Here is a 21,912-nt window from a genome sequence, read left to right as displayed (position 1 = left end):
TAGCTGGTACACTTGAAACATAAAGCTGTATGTCAACTATACTTCAATTTAAAACAAAATGACAAAAAAAGAAATTGCCACAGGCAGCTCAACTTTCAACAATCAGCATCCTGACCGCCACCAACATCAAGGTAAGACTCTCCACTAGCAAAAAGATTTCAACTTGTCAAAAGTTCAGACAATTGCACCTTTTAGCAATGATTTTTAAATTCAGGCATGCACACTGTTGTTTTTAGACATAACACTATTACACTTAATAGATGACAGTATAGTGTAGTACAACTTTTATAAGTACTGGGAAACCAAAAATTTCATCTGACTTCCTTTATTACAGTGTTCACTTTATTGCGGTGGTCTGGAACCAAACCCACAACATCTCCAAAGATGCCTGTGTATACATTCTGGCTATAAATTGGGGGGTTTCCACATTCCCTCCTCAGTGATAATTTGCTAGAATGAGCCACACAACTCAGGAAAGTGCTTTACTTATTATTATTGGTTTATTATAAAGGGTACAAGTTAGGAACAACCAAATGGTAGACACATAGGAGAAGGTTTGATGGGGGAGGTTGCTGTGTGCAGAGCCTCCATGCCTTCCCTAGGTGTGCCACTCTCCTCGCACATCAATGTGCTCTCACATTGTGCCACCTTGGAAGCTCTCTGAACACCAGTTTAGGTATTATTAAGGAGTTTTCATCACTCAGACAAGATTGATTAAATCACTGGCCATTGATGATTAACTTAATCTCCAGCACCTCTCCCCTCCCTGGAGGCCAAGGGGTGGGGCTGAAAGTTGTAATCACTGCCTTGGTCTTCCAGGCAATCAGTTGCTTTCCAGAAGTTGTTTAGGGACCCTTAGCTACTAATCACCTCATTAGCATACAAATGACATTATTGTTCCTCCTGAGATTCCAAGGGTTTTAGGAGCTTGTGTGCTGGGAACCTACCCAGAAGGGACAAAGACCAAATATATATTTCTTTTTTTTTATCTCTCTCTTTTTAAAAAAAAAAAAGATTTTATTTATTTATTCATGAGAGACACACATGGAGAAGCAGAGGTAGAGACACAGGCAGAGGGAGAAGCAGGCTCCATGTAGGGAGTCCCGACGTGGGACTCAATCCCTGGTCTCCAGGATCAGGCCCTGGGCCGAAAGCGATGCTAAACCGCTGAGCCACCCAGGCTGCCCTATATTTCTTAGTATGCCACAGGGACACACTGTATAATTCCAAGTATGTGACATTCTGAAGAAGGCAAACTATTGAGACAGTAAAAACAAAAACAAAAACAAAAACAACCCAACAAACAACCAGGAGTGGAGGAGAGAGGGATGAGTCTGTGAAGCACGGGAGATTTTCAGTGCAATGGAACTCTCCTGCATGATGCCTTAATGGTGGGTGCGTGGCATTATACATTCGTCAATACCCATAGAATGTACACCACCAAGAATGAGCCCTAATGTGAACTATGGACTTTAGTTATTAATAATGTATGAATATTGGCCCATCAATTGTAGCAAATGCACCCCACTAAAGCAAGATGCTGATAAGTAAGAAGCTATGGTAGGGGCAGGGCAGGGAGTAGAGAAGAACTCTCCTTTCTGCTCAATTTTTCTGTAAACCTACAAGGGCTCTAAAAAAAAAAAAAAAAAAAAAAGAAATCTATTTATTAAAAAAATAACAAAGAGGAAGATGGTAGTTGGGAGAAAAAATTAGCTTAATCTGATGCTTTTGAGTTTGAGGTCCTGAGATACATAAAGATATCAGTATGGTACATAAAGCAATTAAATAGAGGGAAAAAGTGACCCACCAGGAAGGCCCAACAAAATGCTGGGTAAAACAGCAACAAAACTGATGACAGTAATTAATCCTGGTGGTGAGAATAGAGGGACCACCACATTCAGAAAACAGCTTGTGTGGGGCTGAAATACCTCGTGAAAGACAAGAGATCTGGGGCTCAAGCCCCCAGCATCCTGGAGATGAAAGAGCCCTCCCCCAGTGCTCAGCATTAACTTCTAGCTTCTGTTAGAATCCACTTTATTTTTCTTCTGGAGAGTAATCTAGCATGTACCAAATTGGTCTTTATTCTCTGAGAAAAGCACTGAAATCAAAGTATGGTGCAAAGTAGCCTTGTCCCAGAGTAGATGCTCTTAGAACATTGTGCTTTTGTATATATCTGCCTGCTTGCATCATATCCTGGTGTAATTATGTTCCCTTTCCCTATGCAGAAAGGTTTCCTAAATATTTGGTCTCTGATCACTGACTTCCCGGTTATGTATTTAGAGTCTGTCTCTACCCAGCTGGTGGTTACACCTTTCAGGTTCCCCTCTGATAGGACCCAGAGCAGATCTTCAATACCATTGCCGGCCTATCTGCTGAGATCTGTTCAGTTATGTATCCTTGACTTTGAATTGAAACTCAAATTTTTAAAAACATTATGAGAGAGAGGGAGAGCAGGGGAGGAGGAGAGGGAGAGGGACAAACAGACTGTGCTGAGCGTGGAGCCTGATACGGGGCTCGACATGATCTGAGCCGAAACCAAGAATTGAGCACTTAACTGACTAAGCCACTCGGGCACCTGGAAACTTAAAGTGAAATTGAAATTGAAAAAAAAAAATTAGCTAATACATTTGCATAGTCCAAAAGCCAAAAGAAAATAAAAAGATATTACCATGAGAAATTTTGCCCCCAGCCATTCCTTGACTTTAAATTTCCTTGCTTATTTAAATATTTTATAATTATGCATGTGTAACCAAGTCCAAACTTAGTCTTCTCACCATAAGACAGACTGAGAAGTCAAAAGGCAAGATTTAGGGCTAAGGAAAGCGACTTTATTTGGAGAGCCGGCAATCTGAGGAGATAGTGGACTCTTGCCCCAAAGAACTGTCTCCCCTCAGCATGAAATTCGGGCTTCTTCCATTAGTAAAAGGGGAAAGCAGGACAGGGTTGGGGTCAAAAGGTGACTGGCACCTGTAGGCACTGAAGGAGGGTCACATATCTTCTTTGTCCCTGGTCAGTTCATCGTGATCTTTGGGTGCAGGCATGGGGTCAAGACATTGCTGCCAATCTTCAACACAGCATTGTCATTTCCAGATGTGCCTTCTTATCTCCTTGGGTGAGGTAGGCTTTGGGTAAAGAGCCGTATTTGCAGATGTTAGCTGTAAGGTGCCTATGCGCAGGGCTAAACAGAACCAAGCTATCGATCATAACAACAAAGGAAATAGAAGCAATATGGAGTCAGACGGGCTAAGTTTCTCCCTGCGTCATGTATTTTTTCCATAAGTTCTCTAAGATTCTTTCTGGAACACACATGATACAGCTATTAAAATTCTGACCATTGGTTTTCCTTAATTTCCCATTTAATGCTGTTAATATTTGATTAAGTTTATTAATTCAGTTGATATGTAAGATTTCTTATTAATATCTACCGTATAAGGTACACTTCTTAGTTCCTGAAGCATCTGAAAGCAAGGTACCTCAGAACATACAAGAATTTATTATTCAAGAGACCCCTTTTTCCTATTTTCTCTGTTTTATATTACAGTTTATTAACCTGTGCTCTGCATTTATGGTTTCCTACAGACTTTTATAGAATCAATGAAGAGTTTAATTCTACATGATACAACATCATAATTTTAATGGAACATATGGTAAGAAACCCTCCAATTAATTTACATGGGAGCGTATTTTCACTTCCCTCTGAAATTCTCTGTGGACAGTGGAACCATATGAGCCTATATTACTCTGACTTCCATGTTTTGAGTGCTTCCCTTTAGAGTGAAACAAGAAATAATTGTCTAAAAAAATGATTTCACTTTCATACTTCTCATTCTTTCTTCAACCCTTCTATTTGGACTCTGTCTTTACTATGTGATGAAGACTGGTCTTCCCTCAAAGACAACAGTGATCTTCCTGCCACCCACACCTGTAGTGATGGAAGTTCTCATCTTTTCAGACCTCTTACCTGCACTTGACATCTATGGCATCTCTCCTTAAGACACTTCCTTTCTCTTGCTCCCTGGATACCACTTGGCTAGTTTTCCTCTTAAGTCACTTTTCACTGTTTTTTGGTCCTATGTACTTACTCCTTTGTTAAACTTGTTTTTTTTTTAAGATTTTATTTATTTTTTAATGAAAGTCACAGAGAGAGACAGGGACAGAGACACGGGCAAAGGGAGAAGCAGGCTCCCTGGGGGGACCCCAATATGGGACTCGAGCCCTGGGCCCCATGATCACCACCTGAGCTGAAGGCAGATGCTCAACCGCTGAGCCCCCCAGGGGCCCCCTTTGTTAAACTGTAAATATTGGTATGCTGCAGGAATTGGGCCAAGGTGCCCACATTATCTATGCATGCCCTCTCCTTAGTTATTCTTACCAGTACTTTGGCTTTAAATATCTTCCACGTGGCAAAGATGCCCAGGTTTATATCCAGCTCTGACTCTCCCTCAGAATTCCAGATCCGTATAGGCGGCTGCCACCTGACACCCCCGTGAGGATGTCCAATAGGCATCTCAAATCTGGGACTTGCAAATCGGAACTTCTTATCCCTCCATTTTCTCCATCTTGGTGGCATCCCTATCCACCAAATAATTTGCATTAAAATCTTGGTGGTATCCATGTTCCTCTTTCTCTCCCCTTCAAAGTTCATCTCACCTCTAAAGCATATCTTGAATCCATTCGCTTCTCTTCCTCTGCTACTATCATCCTCAGCCAGCCACTGTTATCTTCTGTGTGGGTACTGCGTTGTGTCCCTTTAATTGGGAAATTAATCTTCTTGCTATTTTGGAGGTTAGATGTCTGAGATCCAGGTGTCAGCAGTGATGACTTCTTCTGAGGTCCCTCTTCTTGGCTTATAGGAGGCTGTCTTCTCTTTGTGCCTTCCCATGGTCTTTCCTCTGGGTGTGTCTGTGTCCTAATTTCCTCTATTATAAGGACATTAATCATACTGGATGAAAGCTCACCTTAACGACTTCATTTGCCCTTAATTGTCCCTTTAAACACTTTCTGTCCAAATATGGCCACATATATATTTATTTATTTATTTATTTATTTATTTATTTATTATTTTATTGTGATAAAAAACATTATTGTTGAAGGCGGGCACAGTAATGCAAAGCAGATCTCTAGAGCTTATCTATCTTATTTCACTGAGACTTTATGCCTGTTGATAAATAACTCCCCATTTCCCCCTCCCCTACCAGCCTCGGTAACCATCCTGGTCTCTAATTTACGAATTCAACCATCTTATTTTATTTTTAGGTTTTTGAAGATTTTATTTATTTATTTATTTGACAGAGAAAGAGAGAGAGAGTGAGCACACAAGCAGAGGGAGCAGAAGAAGGAGAAGCAGGCTCCCCACTGAGCAGAGAGCTGGATGTAGGATCATGACCTGAGCTGAAGGCAGATGCTCAACTGACTGAGCCATTCAGGTGCCCTTATTTTATTTTTTAAAAAGGCTTACTTATATATTTGAGAGTAAGGGCCCATGTGGGAAGAGGAGCAGAGGGAGAGGGAGAGAATCCCAAGCGGACTTCTCACTTAGCACCCAGCTGGCACTGCCTGGTCCCACAACCCCGAGGCCATGACCTGAGCCGATACCAAGAGTGCTCAACTAACTAACCCAGGTGTCCTGAATTTGACTATTTTAGACATCTCATATAAGTGGAGTCCTGCCGTACTTGCTTGTCTTTCTGCGTCTGGATTATTTCACTTAGTATAACGTCTTCAAAGTCCATCCATATTGTTACGTATTATGCAATTTCCTCTTTTTTTAAAGCTGAATAATATTTCTTTTTATGTTTATATCACAGTCTGTTTAGTCATCTCCTGATCAAATTTCGGTTGTTTCCTCATCGTAGTTAATGTGAATAGTGCTTCAATGAACATGGGAGTGGAGATAGCTCAGTAAAAGTCTGATTTCAGTTCTTTTGGATATATGCCCAGAAGTGGGATGGTTGGATCATATAATAGCTCTTTTTTTTTTTTTTTTTGAAGAAATCCCATACTGTTTTCCATAGTGGCTGCACCATTTTGCATTTCCACTAACAGTGTATAAGAATTCAAGTTTCTCCGTATCCTACCAAAACTTGCTGTTTTGGTGTTGTTGTTGTTGTTTTTTAAATAATAACTGTCCTGAAAGATATAATGTCATTGTGGTTTTGATTTACATTTCCCTTGTGATCAGTGACCATATGCATTTTTTTCATATACCTATTAGCCATTTGTATGTCTTTTCTGGAAAAATGTCTACTTATGTCCTTAACACATTTTTAAATTGGGTCTAAACTTCAACACTGGTAGGCTCAAAGTCAATCATCTGGGGAGGCCCTTCAAAAAAGTTGGAGCACTGGAAAGGCAAGCTAACCCTTTCTTTACCTTGGGAGAAGCTGGGAGCCAGAAGGTCTCTTTCTGACTCTGTGGCATAGTACCGAGGGAAGTGACTGCAGGGAGAAAGTGTCCTGAATCACCTTACTGGCTTCAATACATCTGTTTTTGTGATTGCCCAGCCTTCAAGAGCCTTTCACTTCATTTCAAGATTTCCCATAAAGGGCATTTGTTTGTGAATTGCTTAACTGGTCTGGCTGTGGGCAGAAGGATGGCCCAGGGCCACCTACTCCAACATCTTGCTGATGTCACCAACACAGTCTGAGATATTGGAGAAGAGGACCTCAACATGAACTTTAGGGGGCAGGATTCAGGCTGTAACACCTTAGGTCTCCAATGACACTTAAATAAATCCATTCTCTTTTCTGTATCTCCCCTGAAGAGCTTCCTCTGATCTCATCTCTAACCATGCTCCCCATAACCCTTTATGCTACATACACACTAGCCTTTTTTTCTCCAGCATTCCACGTCTGTGCCCAGCTTAGGATCTCTGTACTGCCTGTTGTCTTTGGAATTCTCAAACCCTACATCTTAGCATGGCATGTGCCGTCTTCTCACGCAGGACTCTGTTTATAATGTGTTCATTTTAAATAATAAGGATATCACTCGAGAGCTTACTTTGTATGAGGCATTGCACTTATATGTCTTATTTGATAGAAACAACATGCATAGTGGTTGAAAACACATAGTTTGGAGCTAGACTGCCTGGGTTCACATCCAGGCTTTATTACAAACTATGGGAATTTGGGAAATTTATTTAATTTTTCTGTGCCTCAATTATTTTTCCCTCAAGAGAAAATTTTTATTTTTATTTTATTTATTTTTATTCCAAATAATCTCAAAGCTACAGAAAGCTTATGAGAATGATAGAAATCCCATGTATCCTTGCCCAGGATTTTTATTTTTATTCCAAATAATCTCAAAGCTACAGAAAACTTATGAGAATGATAGAAATCCCATGTATCCTTGCCCAGAGACCCCATTCATGTGATTGATTTCAGCAGTAATGTCTTTTAGACAGCAACAGATCTAATTCAGGATCATATTTCCCCAAGTTACCATATCTCTCTCCAGCCTCATTCTTTCCTAACTTTCATTGTTTTAGCATTTAAATGATTTAGGCCAGTTATTTTGTAAAATACCCTTGATTTGGGCTTGTTTAGTGCTTCCTTGTGATTTGACCCAGGCAGGACTCAGTTTGAATGTCAAGTCCTTAGGGTCCATCTAATGTAAGATAGTTTCCTCAGTTACTTTGCTACACACAATCCTGCAGTTTTTTTCTCCCTGGTGTTTTCTTGCTCATATATTTGTATATTTGTGTGTTTGTTGTCTCAAGTTGGTGGAATATAAAAATAAAGTTCATAAGAAGAGCATGGACTTTATTTTTCTTTTGCAATGCTGTTTCCTCACATATGTGTTGATTATAATCTACCAGCCACTGTGCTAGGCAGCAGGAATGTCATGGGGAACACAAACAGGCACTTTGTTATTACAAAAAATAAAAAAAAATTAGGCAGTGTAGTTAGATAACTTGCCACTTAGACATTCATTCCACAAATATTTATTGAACACCTACTAGATTCTGAGCCCAAGGGATATGGCAGTGAGCAACACAGAAAATGCTCCCGATCTCCTGAAATTTATGTTCCAGAAAGGAAGCAGACAGTAATACAAATAAAGAAATATGTAAAAAAATGGGTAGAGATGATGAACCATCTAGCTCTTGTAGATGAAGAGGATTCCAGAGAAGAAGAGGAAATGGGAAGGCCCTGAGTTGGGGATACACTTGGCAAGCCTGAGGATTCAGCAAGGAGTCCACTGTGGCTGGAGCAGCATGAGTGAGGGAGACGGGGGAAATGAGGTCAGTGAGGCAGCCAAGGACCCATCTTGTGTGGCTTTGGATTTCATTCTAATTGTGATGGGAATCCATTAGAGGGCTCAAAGCATATGAGTGACATAATCTTTTACAGCACAGAGAATTGCTTTATGAACTATTTCCTTCTCAGAAAGCTCCTTAGGGGATTGGCTGAGAATCTGTGATTCTCGAAAAACTTGAAATTTCTGGCTGATACTTCTTATACATCAGGCCCTGAACCAGTAGCTAGAAATCCTGGAATGTGTTCCCAGATTTGCACATTCCTTCTTGAGGGGCCTTGGTCTGGCCAATCTTCCTGGCTTAACAGTACCTCTTCACACTTAAGGATTCAAGAAAGCACGAAGAGTGAAGAGGAAAGAGAGCAGAGCACTTACGGGAATTCTCTGGCTATCTGAAGCTTCAAGTATGAATATAGTATAAATAAATTAGTATGCAGAGAGTCTGGGTCCATTCCACAGTTAAAAAAAATCAGTGAGTTCTCCTTCAGAATATTTTCTTAAGGTTTAATGATTAGTGTAGGCTAAATTAGAGGTCAACATGATTGTGTAAAAAGCAAAAACAATCCCTCAGCTTTCTTTTACCCATAAGCATTTGAATGACCCCAAGAGTAGCTTATTTAAAACTGTTTTGACTTCCTCACATGATTGGCTTATGGATGGAGCATTTTCTGAATCAATCAATGTGTCAGTAGTAAAATAATTACTGAGAAGTTTAGGGAAGGATACGTTAATACCTGCGTATAAATGAAGAGAGGAACTAGAAGAAAATTCTAGGAGAACTGGTGTATCCCAGTTGTAGAAAGATTGCATTCAGATATTATATTCCTAAAAAATGTGTACTTTGATTTGCTATGGATGGAAAATGGGGTGATCCCTTTATCCTGGGTGATAGCAAAGAAAATGCAGCCAGGGCCCCTTATTTCAGGAAGGATGGTGCAGGTGATCGGCCATTGGTTTTCTGTTTTTTTTCAGTTTATCTTGCCTTCTCACAGTAAGGGAAACATCTAGTCTTTCAAGTGCTCAGGGAAAATCTAAATAGAACTCTCCGTGGTTTAAAAAAAGAAATTCAAGACAGAATCTGAGTTGTTTTCTACCTAAGCTTAATTTGGGATACATTTTGTTGCTTCTTATGAAGGTGTGAAATGGAAGTTTGGGATTTCCTCATACATGACCTTCTACAGTGACTTTCTGTTATTTTCTTTTCTCCTGGGAACCAAAATAGCCATGCAATACATTCCCACTGTGTGAGGTTGAATAAACCTTTCTAATTTAGAATCAGTCGCTTGTGAGATCCTAATTAGCATTATGAGTAAAATGTCTATGTTTGTTCCTGACTGGTCATGGGATATGCCTGTGTTAAATTCCGTGTAACATCCTGTTGACTCCTTCGGTTTGAGAAGCTGGTGTCTGATATAAGCATTACACATCTCCACCCTCTTATTGTTTTCTTTTTCTTTTCAAAATTCTGTGTTGGTGGCCTCTCCTCATTTCCCTGCCTCTTCATCACTGTGACCTCAGAGCCTAATCATGCCTGGCAGCGAATGTGTACCTTGTGAACTGACCAAACAAAGGACTGATTCAGAGAGAACTCAGGGGCAGAGCGGGTTGGCATTTACACTTTAAACTTAAAAAGCAAACAGCCAGGCAAATACACAGCACAGAAACAGAGGATCCAGTGAGCCCGGGCCGGTGATTACAAAACAGAGGATCCAGTGATCCCGGGCCGGTGATTACAAATTTCTCCTAGAACTTGTACTCTTCATTCTCCTGTAGAGTATTCTTGTCTACACATAGGCACGCTCTCCAATTTGGAGAGAAGGAAAATGAGATTGATCTCTGAGAGTAAATCTATAGAGATGGTAAGCCTATAGTAAGTCTATAGGAGTGGACCAAGGGTGCAGTCACTTGTAAGTGGAGAATGTGAGAACTATCTAAAATGCAACCAAAATGCCATCTTGGGAGCTGGACTGAGTTTTGATTACGGTCAGGTAAGTGGAGACACGATGTTCTCATCCCCTTGCCTGTGATCACAGAGAAAGCATGGACCCAACAGGGCCCAGAGAGGGCCACCTGGAAGCAAAGGACCTTTTGATTTGTCACAACAAGTCATGGAGAGGCTGCTGCCCCCACTGAGAGTGACATTTGGTGGGTTCGGCTGCTGTATCCCGGATGTGGTGCTAGACCCACCAGGCTGCCTGGCCCAGCAAGGCACCCACCGACTCCCTTACTGGGCTCACCCCCATGCAGCCCCTGTGAGCCCTGGCTTCTTTGTTGCCTTCTTACAGGGACAGGATGCTCTGGTTGGCCTCTGTCTTGTGCTGGACGGCTTCATGGGTGCACTCCTCCTGACAAGCCAAGAAATTGGCCTTCTGGCTCCTGTGACATCATCTAAAGTGAATCTGTCCCAGGAAGTGGATCACTTCAGGAAAGGCTGGCAATGGTGTGCTCCAGGGGCTGCCCATCCCAGGACCTGACCCTGGAGCCCGCCCAGCAGCTGGCCCGCTTCTCATCTTGCTGCAAGCACAAGGGAAGTATAAACATTGCACTGGGGCCTGAGAATTCATGGACATCTCTGGTCCATCATGGTCAGAAACTGCGTTGTTAATCCCTGTACCATTTGACCTCAGTCTTCTCTCATAAACACTTAACAAATGGATTTGGGTGGGGCATCCGGGTGGTTCAGTCAGTTAAGAGACTGACTCTTGATTTTGGTTCAGGTCATGATCTTGGGGTCCTGGGAGGAGCTCCGCATCAGGCTCTGAGCTTGGCAGGGAGTCTGCTTGAGGATTCCCACCCCCTCTCCCTCTGCCTCTCCCCTCGCTCATGTTCTTTTTTTTTTTTCTCCCTCTCTCTCTCAAATAAATAACCTTTTTAAAATTTGATTTTAGTGATCTAAAGTCTGTTTTCTGATGCATATTTTCATATTTTTCCTTTTGTCACCTACATGGTTAGCGACTTCATGCCTAAGAGCAAATCATGACTATTTTAGAGTAAAAATATCTATAAAAGAAGAAGAATGTTGGATATCTGTTGTTCATGAACACTGTCTTGCTACTTGACAAAGACTATTCCAGGTCACATTTTATTTTTGAGCTGGGATTAATACTACAAATAGATATTATTATGTCAAAATGTCTTGCAAAGGAAGGAGATAGATCATTCTCATACCAGATGCTTCCCATCCCCGGTGGGAATATGCAATAGGTTTTTATGAGCTAGACTCCATAAGCTCACAGGATAGGAAGCAAAGAGCATTACGTTCAAGTGAAAGCAGAAGAAAAATGTTGGTCTTGGGAATGCTGGACAAGAGCCAAGTCTCTGCTCCTGTAAAAGGAATCATAAAACCTGTAAGTGAGCAATCTCCATTTTCTGAAGGTAAGAAAAAAGAGTTTTCAAAATGGGAAATGCTAGAGTACCAGAACTTTCTCTTCACTCTAATCGTTTAGAACGTATGACCTCGTGTCTTCACTCATTTACACACCCACACCTAAGGAAATGAATATTCACGATGCCATTTAAAAACCCATAGCATGTACAGTGACAGTGATAATGGGAGGATATATAAGATAAAATAGAACAGAATATTTTCTCTAAAAGACATGACTTGAAAAAAAAAAAAGACTTGACTTGATTTTTCAGTACCTACTCCATTGACAAATATATTGGGTCACTAGATTTTGGAAACAAAAATACAAGAGGAAGTCACCTTCCTTTCTGGAGTACAATCTTTAGGAAATCAGGAGCCTTTCCAGGGCTCAGAATATAGTAGGTGTTCAATACATATCTGTTGAATGAATGACTAAATGGCAAATTATCTGAATGTGCTATCTAATTTATCGTGAAATAATAATAAAGAGCATCTGTTTATATTCACACTGTAGTGGGAAGATAACTTCCTTTTATATTTTTGTTTCCAAACTCTAGTGACCCAATATATTTGTATATATATTGTACATAATGTCCCGTGAAGGCTGGGGTTTTTATCTTGTTTTGTAAACTGCTGTATCTCCAGCACCTGTACCATATAGCACCTGGAGTAGGATATGCATTTAATACATTTGTTGAATGAATTATTGGGTGTATCTTGTAAAGAGAAACATGCTATCATGGTGAAAAATGAACCTCCTTTCTGTGTCTGCTTTCTGGTTCAGGTCCCAAACAAATGCCTGATTTGCTTGACGACCTAGAGAAAATGTTGTATTTTATATACAGGGTATCTGATGGTTTTATTCATGCCCTTTTCTCTACTCTGAACACAAGGGATCTCTCTCTCTCCTCCCTGCCAGGGTCCCCATACTGCTATCCAAACCTAGTAAATTACCATGACCACCTTGTGGAGAAATTTCATGATAAACTGGATTTGAATCCTCATCTTGCGTTAGTTACCCCGTGCACTTATACCTATGACTGATAATAATTGACACAATGGTAGCATTCGGAAAACTTTATCTAATTTATTAGACTTTTATTCAGCACTTTCCTTCAGTTGTCATGTCTTGTGCTGTCCTGCCCCCCATTGCCTCTCCTTCCTGGCAGGGCATTTCGCTGGGACCAAGGTATATCACTGACAGCCTCTAGCCCCTCCCTACCTTCAGCCCCACAGCTAAATATCTGTTATGGAACAACTTCTCAAACTCTAAGGTGGTAACTGACTCATAATTATACTACCTAACTCAAGACAGTTGGTGCAAGTGGACAGAATAGTGGTCTGATCATCATGAGACCCTCCTGCCTGGAGCTAAAGAGCTCAGCCATTAGCCACTTCTGTGAACTTGGGCTGCTCAGTCTCTCCAGGGTTCACTTTTCTTATGTATAAAATGTAGGGGTTTGTCTAGATCAGTATTTCTGTAAGTAAAGGCTGTACCACTGGTTCAAGGATAGGTCTTTCAAAAATATTTTCTGGGGGGTCATATTCATTTGGGAATTGCTGTAAATTCTGTCACTTGCTGGAATATCAAGTGAGGGTTCTGATAAGTCCCGAAATAAAGAAACTATTTTTCTTTACTTGATAATTGATCTTTTGAAAAGGGCAAGACATAGCATGTTGGTAGTTTCCTAGAACTCAGTGACATGGCACAGAGGCATAAAATCCTAAGACACATTTTAGTCCTGTGAATTAATTTCATGGATATGGAGTGTAGGGGTAGAGGCTGCCCAGGGAGAGAGGAACAAGAGAAAGTTCTGGGAGGTGGGAGAGGCCTGCTTACCCTGCGCTATCAACGCCATTCTAAGAAGTCTGATATTTACTCTATAGGTGACAGGAAACCATCCTTAGATTGGTTTTTAATCGGAGGAATTACATAGTCAATAAGTATTTAAAAAGAAAGAAAATTCCAAAGTGCTAAGGCAGATAGGAGGGGGAAGAGACTGGCAGGGAAATGAATTAACATTCTGGTTGAATAAGAGATGATAACAGGTTGAATAATGACAGTAGCTGAAGGAGAGACAGAGGAATCAGATTTGAAGGAAATTTCGGAGCTCAGCGGACTGCGCGAAGTGATTGGATACCAGGCAAGAAAGAGAAATACAGGGATCCCTGGGTGGCGCAGCGGTTTGGCGCCTGCCTTTGGCCCAGGGCGCGATCCTGGAGACCCGGGATCGAATCCCACGTCAGGCTCCCGGTGCATGGAGCCTGCTTCTCCCTCTGCCTGTGTCTCTGCCTCTCTCTCTCTCTGTGACTATCATAAATAAATAAATTAAAAAAAAAAATAAAGTATTTATTTATTAAAAAAAAAAAAAAAAGAAAGAAAGAGAAATACAAAGGAACTCCACAGTATTAACTTGGGTGAATGTTGTGTAATTATAAAATTTACTGGGATAGGAGTTCAGAGAAATGAACCGTGTCATATAGATTTCGAATTGGACTGGGGAATATTCTACAAAGAGTAATTTTCTTATGGAACACATCCATTGACTTTGGGTTTCAGAGTTCATTAGCAATGGATCTAAAGAGTATATTCTTTAAAAAAAAAAAGTATTCTAAAAAAAAAAAAGTATTCTAAGCTGAAATTTGGTAAGTCTTCAATACATTCTTGTCAACAAAACAGCATTTTTATCTATATATTTCTTTGATCTTTACCTCTAAATGATAAATAATCATTTCTAGGACATAAAATCCATTTGGTTTTTCATCCAGTCAAAACTCTTCTTTCAGCTTTGGGTAATCCTAACTACATTAACATCTCACTAGAAGTTTGTGAAATTATTTCCATTTTCTAGAGGAAATAGAAACAACAACAGAAAGTAAGAAAAAAGGGTTTTCAAAAACTCTTAGAAAAAGAACACCAACAATTTTCATGATTATTTAAATATTAAGCCATTATTTCTGAATTAATCCTAAATTTGGCCTCAACACCAAATATCATTGGTGGTAATACAATAGAAATACATTGTGTGTACAGAACTTAACAAAGATTTTAAAGAATCATTTTCCCCAAAAAACATGTTGAAGTAGAGGGTTCTTTTCTTTAGGGAGCAAGGAGCTCCCTTTTAGATGCAGGATGTGGAAACTAGGCATGACCCAAACTGTTTACACAAAAGCAGTCCACACCTCCCTGATTAGGTCAGAGAATTTTGCCTTTACCTGCCACAGCTGCCTTCTATTAGCCCTAGAAACAAATTGTACAATCTATGGTCACTGAACTATGACCACCTTCTCATTTTGAATTTTTTTTGTCCAAGGAGACCAGGAATCCAGAAACTAAGTTGCTGGAGAAGAGTTGTTGCTGGATGTAACATACCCGAGGAAGGGAAGTACGGTGCCGCCTTAACAATAAACCGAGCTATCAGTATGGCTACATGTTATAAAAGGAACACAAAGAGGCTGTCAGTTTTTTCCCCCTTTACACTGTAAAGAAATAAAGATAAAAGCTGAATGGTCTGGTCATAGGCAGGGCAGTCTCTCCCTCCTCATTTCCCCTATCTAGGCTGCCTTCATAGCAGCTCTGTGGACTGGTTTTGAAATAAGTCTAGAAGCTTTGGAAGCAGGTCCTTGTAATGGTTGTTCCCACTACTCTGGAGGTAAGGATGAAAGGTGACTGCAGGGTAAGCCTGCAGATTTTGCACATTTCTAAATGCATTTTATGGCACCCGGGAGAAACTTGGCATTGCTGAGAAAATGCAATGCAAAAATGAGTTGAGACACAAAGTCCCTTTATCTTAGAGCAAAAGCAGTCTTAGTTCCCTATAGTGTTGAAATAGAGGGCAGGGAAGTCAGGTTGTGGTTTCTGAAATCCAGCAACCTAGTATCGCTGTGCCACTCTCTCTCCGATCCAGCGCCACTCCTTAACTTGATATCTGTTTACTTTAGAGGAGGCAGTTTTTGAGAAAGGATCATAAATATCCTGGCCCAGTGCCCCAGGAGCCATGACAAGCAAAAGAACACACTCGCCTAGAGATAGCCCTTGTGATATTTAAATGTGTGGGTTAATTTTTTATCCACTTTAATAACTGGATTATTCCCCTCTGCCCCTCCTTTGCTTTCTATTTCTGCTTCGAAGCCGTGGGCACAGAAATCTCTGCAGGCAACTTACTCCAGAGCGTGTTGCAGGACAATCCTATAACGAACAGTTACATTCGCCGCATCTGGATTCCTGATCCTGTCTCACCATGGCAGGTGTGAGTGGCTGTATAAAATATTCCATGTTTATCTTCAACTTCTTGTTCTGGGTAAGTGTGCTTTTTTGCTGTTGTTGTTTTTTAATTATCGACTTTAGGCAAGAAAGGGAACCTTGAAATAAATATCATAAACGAGAACAGACTCTGCACTAGAGAAATAGGAAGAGGAAGAAAATGTATTTTCCATTTACTTGTTTGGATTTGTTTGTTCTTTCTTTGGTTATTTCAGTAATTGAAAATGAGCCAATGACTCAAGAAAGTGGACCTCAGGATCTGTGAGGATAAACATTTCATAAATGTTTTGATATAGTTGCAAAACAACCACAGAGGGGAAAAATACCCCTTAATTAAAGGACAGCTATTCTTAGTTGTATATCATGCAGGCCTCCCTGGTTTAAGGACCTTGTGGGAAAAAATGTGGTCTGTTTCCACTGGAGCCCAGCCTCTGAATTCTAACCTTTACATCTGAGTCTGAAACAGGTGAATGGTGGGCTGTCAGATGATAGCCATGAGGAAAGGATTATTTCTAGAGACCTAAAGAAGAAACAGTGGGTCATAAAAAACTTGAGAGGGAAACAATACAATTACTTAATCATGGAAAAATTAAACTTGGATAACTAGGTTAAAAAAGTTAGTATTTTGATGTGTCATCAGCCCACCTCTTAATCAATAGGGTTGGTATTTTAGCAGGTTCTTATAGGTTTTTTTTGAAAGCCTATTGACCTAAGACAGCAAATAAATTGGTAAGTAGCATCAATGTTAGAAAGTTAAAAATAAGATATAGAAGGCAAAAGGTAAAGGGCAGGATGGGATCTTGGAAAATTGACTTTATCATTTTTAGTATATAGGGGACAACTAAAGAGTGTTCAGAAGTAAATCAATAGAAATAGCCCAAAGTCCTTAAATGAAAAAAATAATTTTGTATACTGGATTTTAAAAATAGCTTATGCAGTATCAGCAGGAGAGAGGTCTGGTTTTGGTTTTTACCTTGTTCCCTTTAGTAAACAGGCAGCTGATATCTATATATTGGTAAACGTCTGTCCTGGTAACATAATGATGCACCTAATTAAACTTAACCACAGGAATATAGTCTTCTTGTACAAGATGACTTTCTGTTCAATGTCAGTAGCCCTAATGAGTACAGATGAAATATTGGTGAAGTAAATGAGTATATAAATAAATAAAATAAGATAAAGACAATTTGTCCCTTTACTTTCTCTTTTCCTTAGAAAAACTGGCTGCTTTTGCAAATATTAAGTTTAGGCCATGAATACATGCCAGTTTTTTACAGTTAGTCCTGATAAATTTCTTCCCTTGAAATTTTAAAAATCAGTTAAACCCTGAAAGTGGAATATAATATACATCAAGGATTGTCTATGTACTTTGGTTTTGTTCGTAGCTTTTCGTTCAGGAGAATTTTGAACATTCACAGAGTAGAAAAGTGTAATCGGCCCCATCTTCCAGTCCCAAAGTGAGGACACCAGGGCAATCCTTCCCTGCGCATGGTCTCATCCACTTTCTCCACCTTCTATCAATTTGAAGCAAATCCCAGATAGATCCTTTCATCTGTAAATATTTTAGTATCTTGCTCTAAAAGAGAAATCGTTCTTTAAAAAGAAATGTGGGGCAGCCCGGGTGGCTCAGAGGATTAGCTCCGCCTTCAGCCCAGGGTGTGGTCCTGGACACCAGGGATCCAGTCCCACCCACATTGGGCTACCTGCATGGAATGGGGCCTGCCTCTTCTTCTGCCTGTGTCTCTGCCTCTCTCTCTCTCTCTCTCTCTCTCATGAATAAATAAATAAAATCTTTTAAAAAATTTTAAAAAATAAAAAGAAATGTGGTCACAATGTCATTATCATGCTAAAACCTTAATAAGAATTTCTGAATCGATTATCCAATATCTACCTAGGGTTTAAATTTTCAATTGCCTCGTAAATGTGCCTCTTTGAATCAGAATCTAAATAAGGTTCACAGGTTGTGACTGGTTGATATTTCCTTTATGTCAACTTTCATCTTAGGTTCTTCTATTTTCATCTTTTTTTCCTCCTTGAAATTTTACGTATTGACGTGTGTTGTCTATCTTATCAGATTTCCCAGAGTCTGTGCTATTTGCACGCCCATGGTATAGGTTAACATGTTCCCCTGTCCTCTGTATTATCTCTAATCTACTGATTGCATTTGTCAGCTTAAAAAGACTCAGGTTGTCATTATGAAGTCTAACTACTTTATAGGGGTTTTTATGTTCCTTCTTCAGGAGGCACATACTGTCTGACCTCGTCACTTTTTGTGATGTTAGTTGTCACTGATGCCCAAGAATCTAAGAAACAGTCCACTAAGAGTTCCAAATTGGTAATATTCTATTTCTATCACCTTTTCTTCATGTATTACCTGGAATACTTTCGATAAAGAAAATCCAGCATTTATTGACTGGTTACCAGTAGTACCCAGTTTTTATTTAAAAAGGGGGGGGGCAGCATAAGTGCTTCTTAGTCTTAACAGATTTCAAAATGATGAGTTAATTTTCTGGTATCATATAACAGTAATAAGCAAGCATTTCTGTATGTATTCTTACGAAATAAATAGATTTAAAGTCCATCACCATCCTTTTCTTTGTTGATATGCAATTATTTTATCTTTGACCATTGGGGAGCATCTTCAAGTTGGCTCCTGAGTCCCTTTGACATGCTCTTAATAACATAACTTCTTCCCTATTGGTATGACAAAATAATCTAGGCTTACTTCCCTAGTTCCCACCCTAGACCTGGAATCAGATTTTTCTTCAAGAAATCCTGAGATTTGGGGCACTTAGGTGGCTCAATAGATTAAGCCTTTGGCTCAGGTCATAATCCCAGAGTCTTGGGACCCAGTCCTGAGTCTGGCTCCCTGCTCAGTGGGGAGTCTCCTTCTCTGCCCTGGCTTGTGCTCACTCTCTCTCACTCTCAAATAGATAAATAAAATCTTAAAAAAAAAAAATCCTGAGATTTGTTTTAAAAAAAACTATCACCATTGTCTTTCTATGGCACAAAATGTATATGGGCCATTTAAATAAACCAAAATATGAATATGCTAGTAAATGCATGGCTCTTATGTTAACAACATGTTCCAAAGTACCTAAACTAGCAGCAAATTATTAAATTGTTAAAGTATATCTGTTGTATTAAAACAGCATACGAAGTGCTGATGGCTATTGTGAATACAGCAGCGGTCAGTGTTTCATTAAAGAGCTAATTATGAATCTGAAATCTGAATTTTAAGCTGAAATAACAAAGAGATTAGGCAAGGGCCATGTTATAGGTTCAAGATGATATATTTAAGATTAGAGATCTGTACCATGCTACCCAGATACTGGCACTGTTTTTCTGGGATCCTCTGAACCATTTTATGGTTGCCATTATCTCTGTTTCGATAATGAAGACAAAGTCTTTCAGATGCATTAGATTTCAGTTAGATATTTCTAACTTTCCTAGGGTAAAAGGCCTTGTTCTTTCCACCAATATGTTTGTGTGACCTACAGTCTCTATATGACACATCTCAAAATGGAGTCTTTGAGTAAGAGCCATGGTGGTAAAGACTGGTGATAACATCTCGGCCAACGGGGGACATCAATATTTTCATTCAAAATTTAGATAGCAGAAGTCCCTGAGGTTAGGTAACCATGGCTATTTCTACTCTTCCCTCCATCCCCAATCCAGAGTTCTCCATTGGAATTTTATGATCCTTCATAGGAAATTAGCAATTTGTCACATTCCTGATGTTTACTTAAGCAAAGAGTTTAACGGCCCCACTGATGTGGTTTTCTTACAGATATCCACGGCCTTATGTTTTCAAATGCATTCTTCCTTCAAAACTAAGCCTTTGCAAAATAGGGCCAGATGTTGAAATATCTCTGAGATATGCATATGGTCATGTAAGCTAAACATACCAGTTTCGTTTGTGAGAGAACTTGAGATATGCCATATAAATATGCGGCAATTTCCATTTGTCAGAACTAACGACTGAAGAAAAACACACAAAAGTGGAAATCATTCTTGATCACTGATGCTCGCGTTGTAACCGAGTCACAGTGAGTTGGAGGTGCCGTAGAGAATGGGTACAAAGTCTACTTCTTTAAGTCTTGTGTCAGAGCAGAGGAGCTGCCCAGGTCTCCTTATCCTCTTGTCAGATAAGTCAGGTGGGGGAGCAGTGTAGATGCTGGAGGATGGAAGTTGTTCAGGTGAGCATGAGACTCAGAGCCAGGGACGCCTTCAAAGCATCTCCAGAGGTGGAGAGCCAGCTCTTGGGAGGCCAGGCCTGCCAAAGTCACATCACCAATCCCAACAAAGGGAGGCAAGAAGGAGGAGCCCAGTTGGAAAAGCCAAAAAGTATGCACAACTGCAGGAAGCCGGTGCATGAGGCCATTTGAAGAGACCAGGAGGAAGTCAGAACTTGGAGAGTCCAGGAAGCAGGACTGTGATATTCCTTGTTGTATTTGAGGTGGTGCTTGGGCCTCCGGGTCGCCTGTGCTGAGAGCAATGAGGAGGGTCCAGGCAGACATACCTGGGAGACGGGAACCTTAACAAAAATCAGGCCCAATTATATTTCATTCTGTCAGTTGATGAAATCAGCCAGGATAAAGCCTTGAGCACATGGTTAGAGTGTGTGAACTTTGTAAATACGGTGGCTTTGTGCCTCCATGCAGTCGGTGTGGAACCGGAGCGATGACGAAAGGCACCAGAGCCCAGGGGTTGAGAGTTCAGGCTCACCCTCAGCTCCTTCACGGCTCAGCCACGTGACCTTGGGGACGTTGTCCATCTCTCTGTGCTTTAGAGTTCCTCATCTTCAAAACTGGGGATGGTAGCATTATCTGGAGTCATGGAGTCGTTGGGAAGGTTAAACGAGTCTGTGTGTAGAAAAGAACCAAGAGTAACGCTAAAGGGATGCTTAAGAAACAGACATTTCCACCAACATTGTAGGGACATTTGTATGAGACAAAACCATGAAACTACTCTGCGTGGTGGTAAACCAGCCTCAGTGCTGGATTCTGAAACAGAGGAGGAAATAAGATGGCAAGAAATATGATGAAGGTGGGAATTCTTCGAGCACAGATTAGGGGAAGGAAAGAGCATATTTTGAAGGCTGACAGACTTGAGATTCACATCCTGAATCCACTCCACGTTGCTCTGTGGCCTGGAACATGTTCCTTGCCTTTTCTGTGCCCCATTCCCTGTATTTGTAAGATGAGGATGATGATTTTAACCAGCACAGTTAATTGTGAAGATTAAATAAGATGCTTTCTGAAAGCCTATCACCAAGGACTTTCATGCAGTAATAGTGCAATTAATGCAGTTTTCCCTAATTCCAACCACCGTGTTGCTTTTCAGTTTAAAAAGTATTAGAGTCTAGTGTGGTAATATTTTATAGGTAATTGGCTTTTAAAACATAAATATATTTTGAGCCCTCCTCCAGCCCTCCTCTGGCCCCGTGGGGTAAGGAATCTGTGGGCTGGAGAACAGTGTTCACCTTGAGCCTGGCCTCCACGCTGGGGACCTGAGGCTCCACATTTCGCTGCCCAGGTAGTTCCAAACCTGCTTCTAGGGTCTGCACAGGCCTTTCTCCAGGAGTGACCAATGGGGAGCTGTGTGCCGGAGTGGGGGCAGCTTGCAACAGGGCTGGCTTAGGGGCTGACGCATCCGCAGCCCTTCATGTTTTGTCCCCCAGAGTTCAGGACAGGACCTGGAGTGAGGGCTGGGGGCTGGGTTGGTCTCAGACTCCCAGGAGTCAGAGAATTCTAAATCAAATATTGTCTTCGGGGTCATTAAGTGGGCACATTTGTCAAGGTCAGATGATAAGAAATGTTGTATATATATTTATTATCATGAATTATAACTTATTAATATAGAGACCGGTGATCTGTGGAATGTTGGTTGTTTATGTCCTCACCCTAGGCCCTGCAAATGTATGAACAATTCTGCAGGCTGTACTTTTGACACAAAGTGATGAAAATATCCCTGAATTTGCATCATTTTTTAAAAATTTGAGAGTAGAAACGAGCAGCAAGGG

At 40.5% G+C, this 21,912-nt stretch overlaps 1 protein-coding gene across 1 annotated transcript in view; it reads left to right on the top strand.

Moving 5' to 3' along the window:
- The first annotated feature begins 15,504 nt into the window (after positions 1–15,504).
- Positions 15,505–21,912, top strand: part of TSPAN8 (tetraspanin 8) — a 31,365-nt gene continuing 24,957 nt past the window's right edge. Inside the window, exon 1 of the mRNA XM_038550015.1 lies at positions 15,505–15,924. Within this exon, the coding sequence (XP_038405943.1) occupies positions 15,865–15,924 (60 nt within the window). The 5' untranslated portion in view covers positions 15,505–15,864. The remainder of the gene's footprint in view (positions 15,925–21,912) is intronic.

The sequence above is a fragment of the Canis lupus genome, chromosome 10, assembly GCF_011100685.1.
Source record: "Canis lupus familiaris isolate Mischka breed German Shepherd chromosome 10, alternate assembly UU_Cfam_GSD_1.0, whole genome shotgun sequence".
NCBI classification, from domain to species: Eukaryota; Metazoa; Chordata; class Mammalia; order Carnivora; family Canidae; genus Canis; species Canis lupus.
The sequence above is the reverse complement of the archived record's forward strand: the minus strand, read 5'-3'. Positions and strand labels throughout refer to the sequence as shown.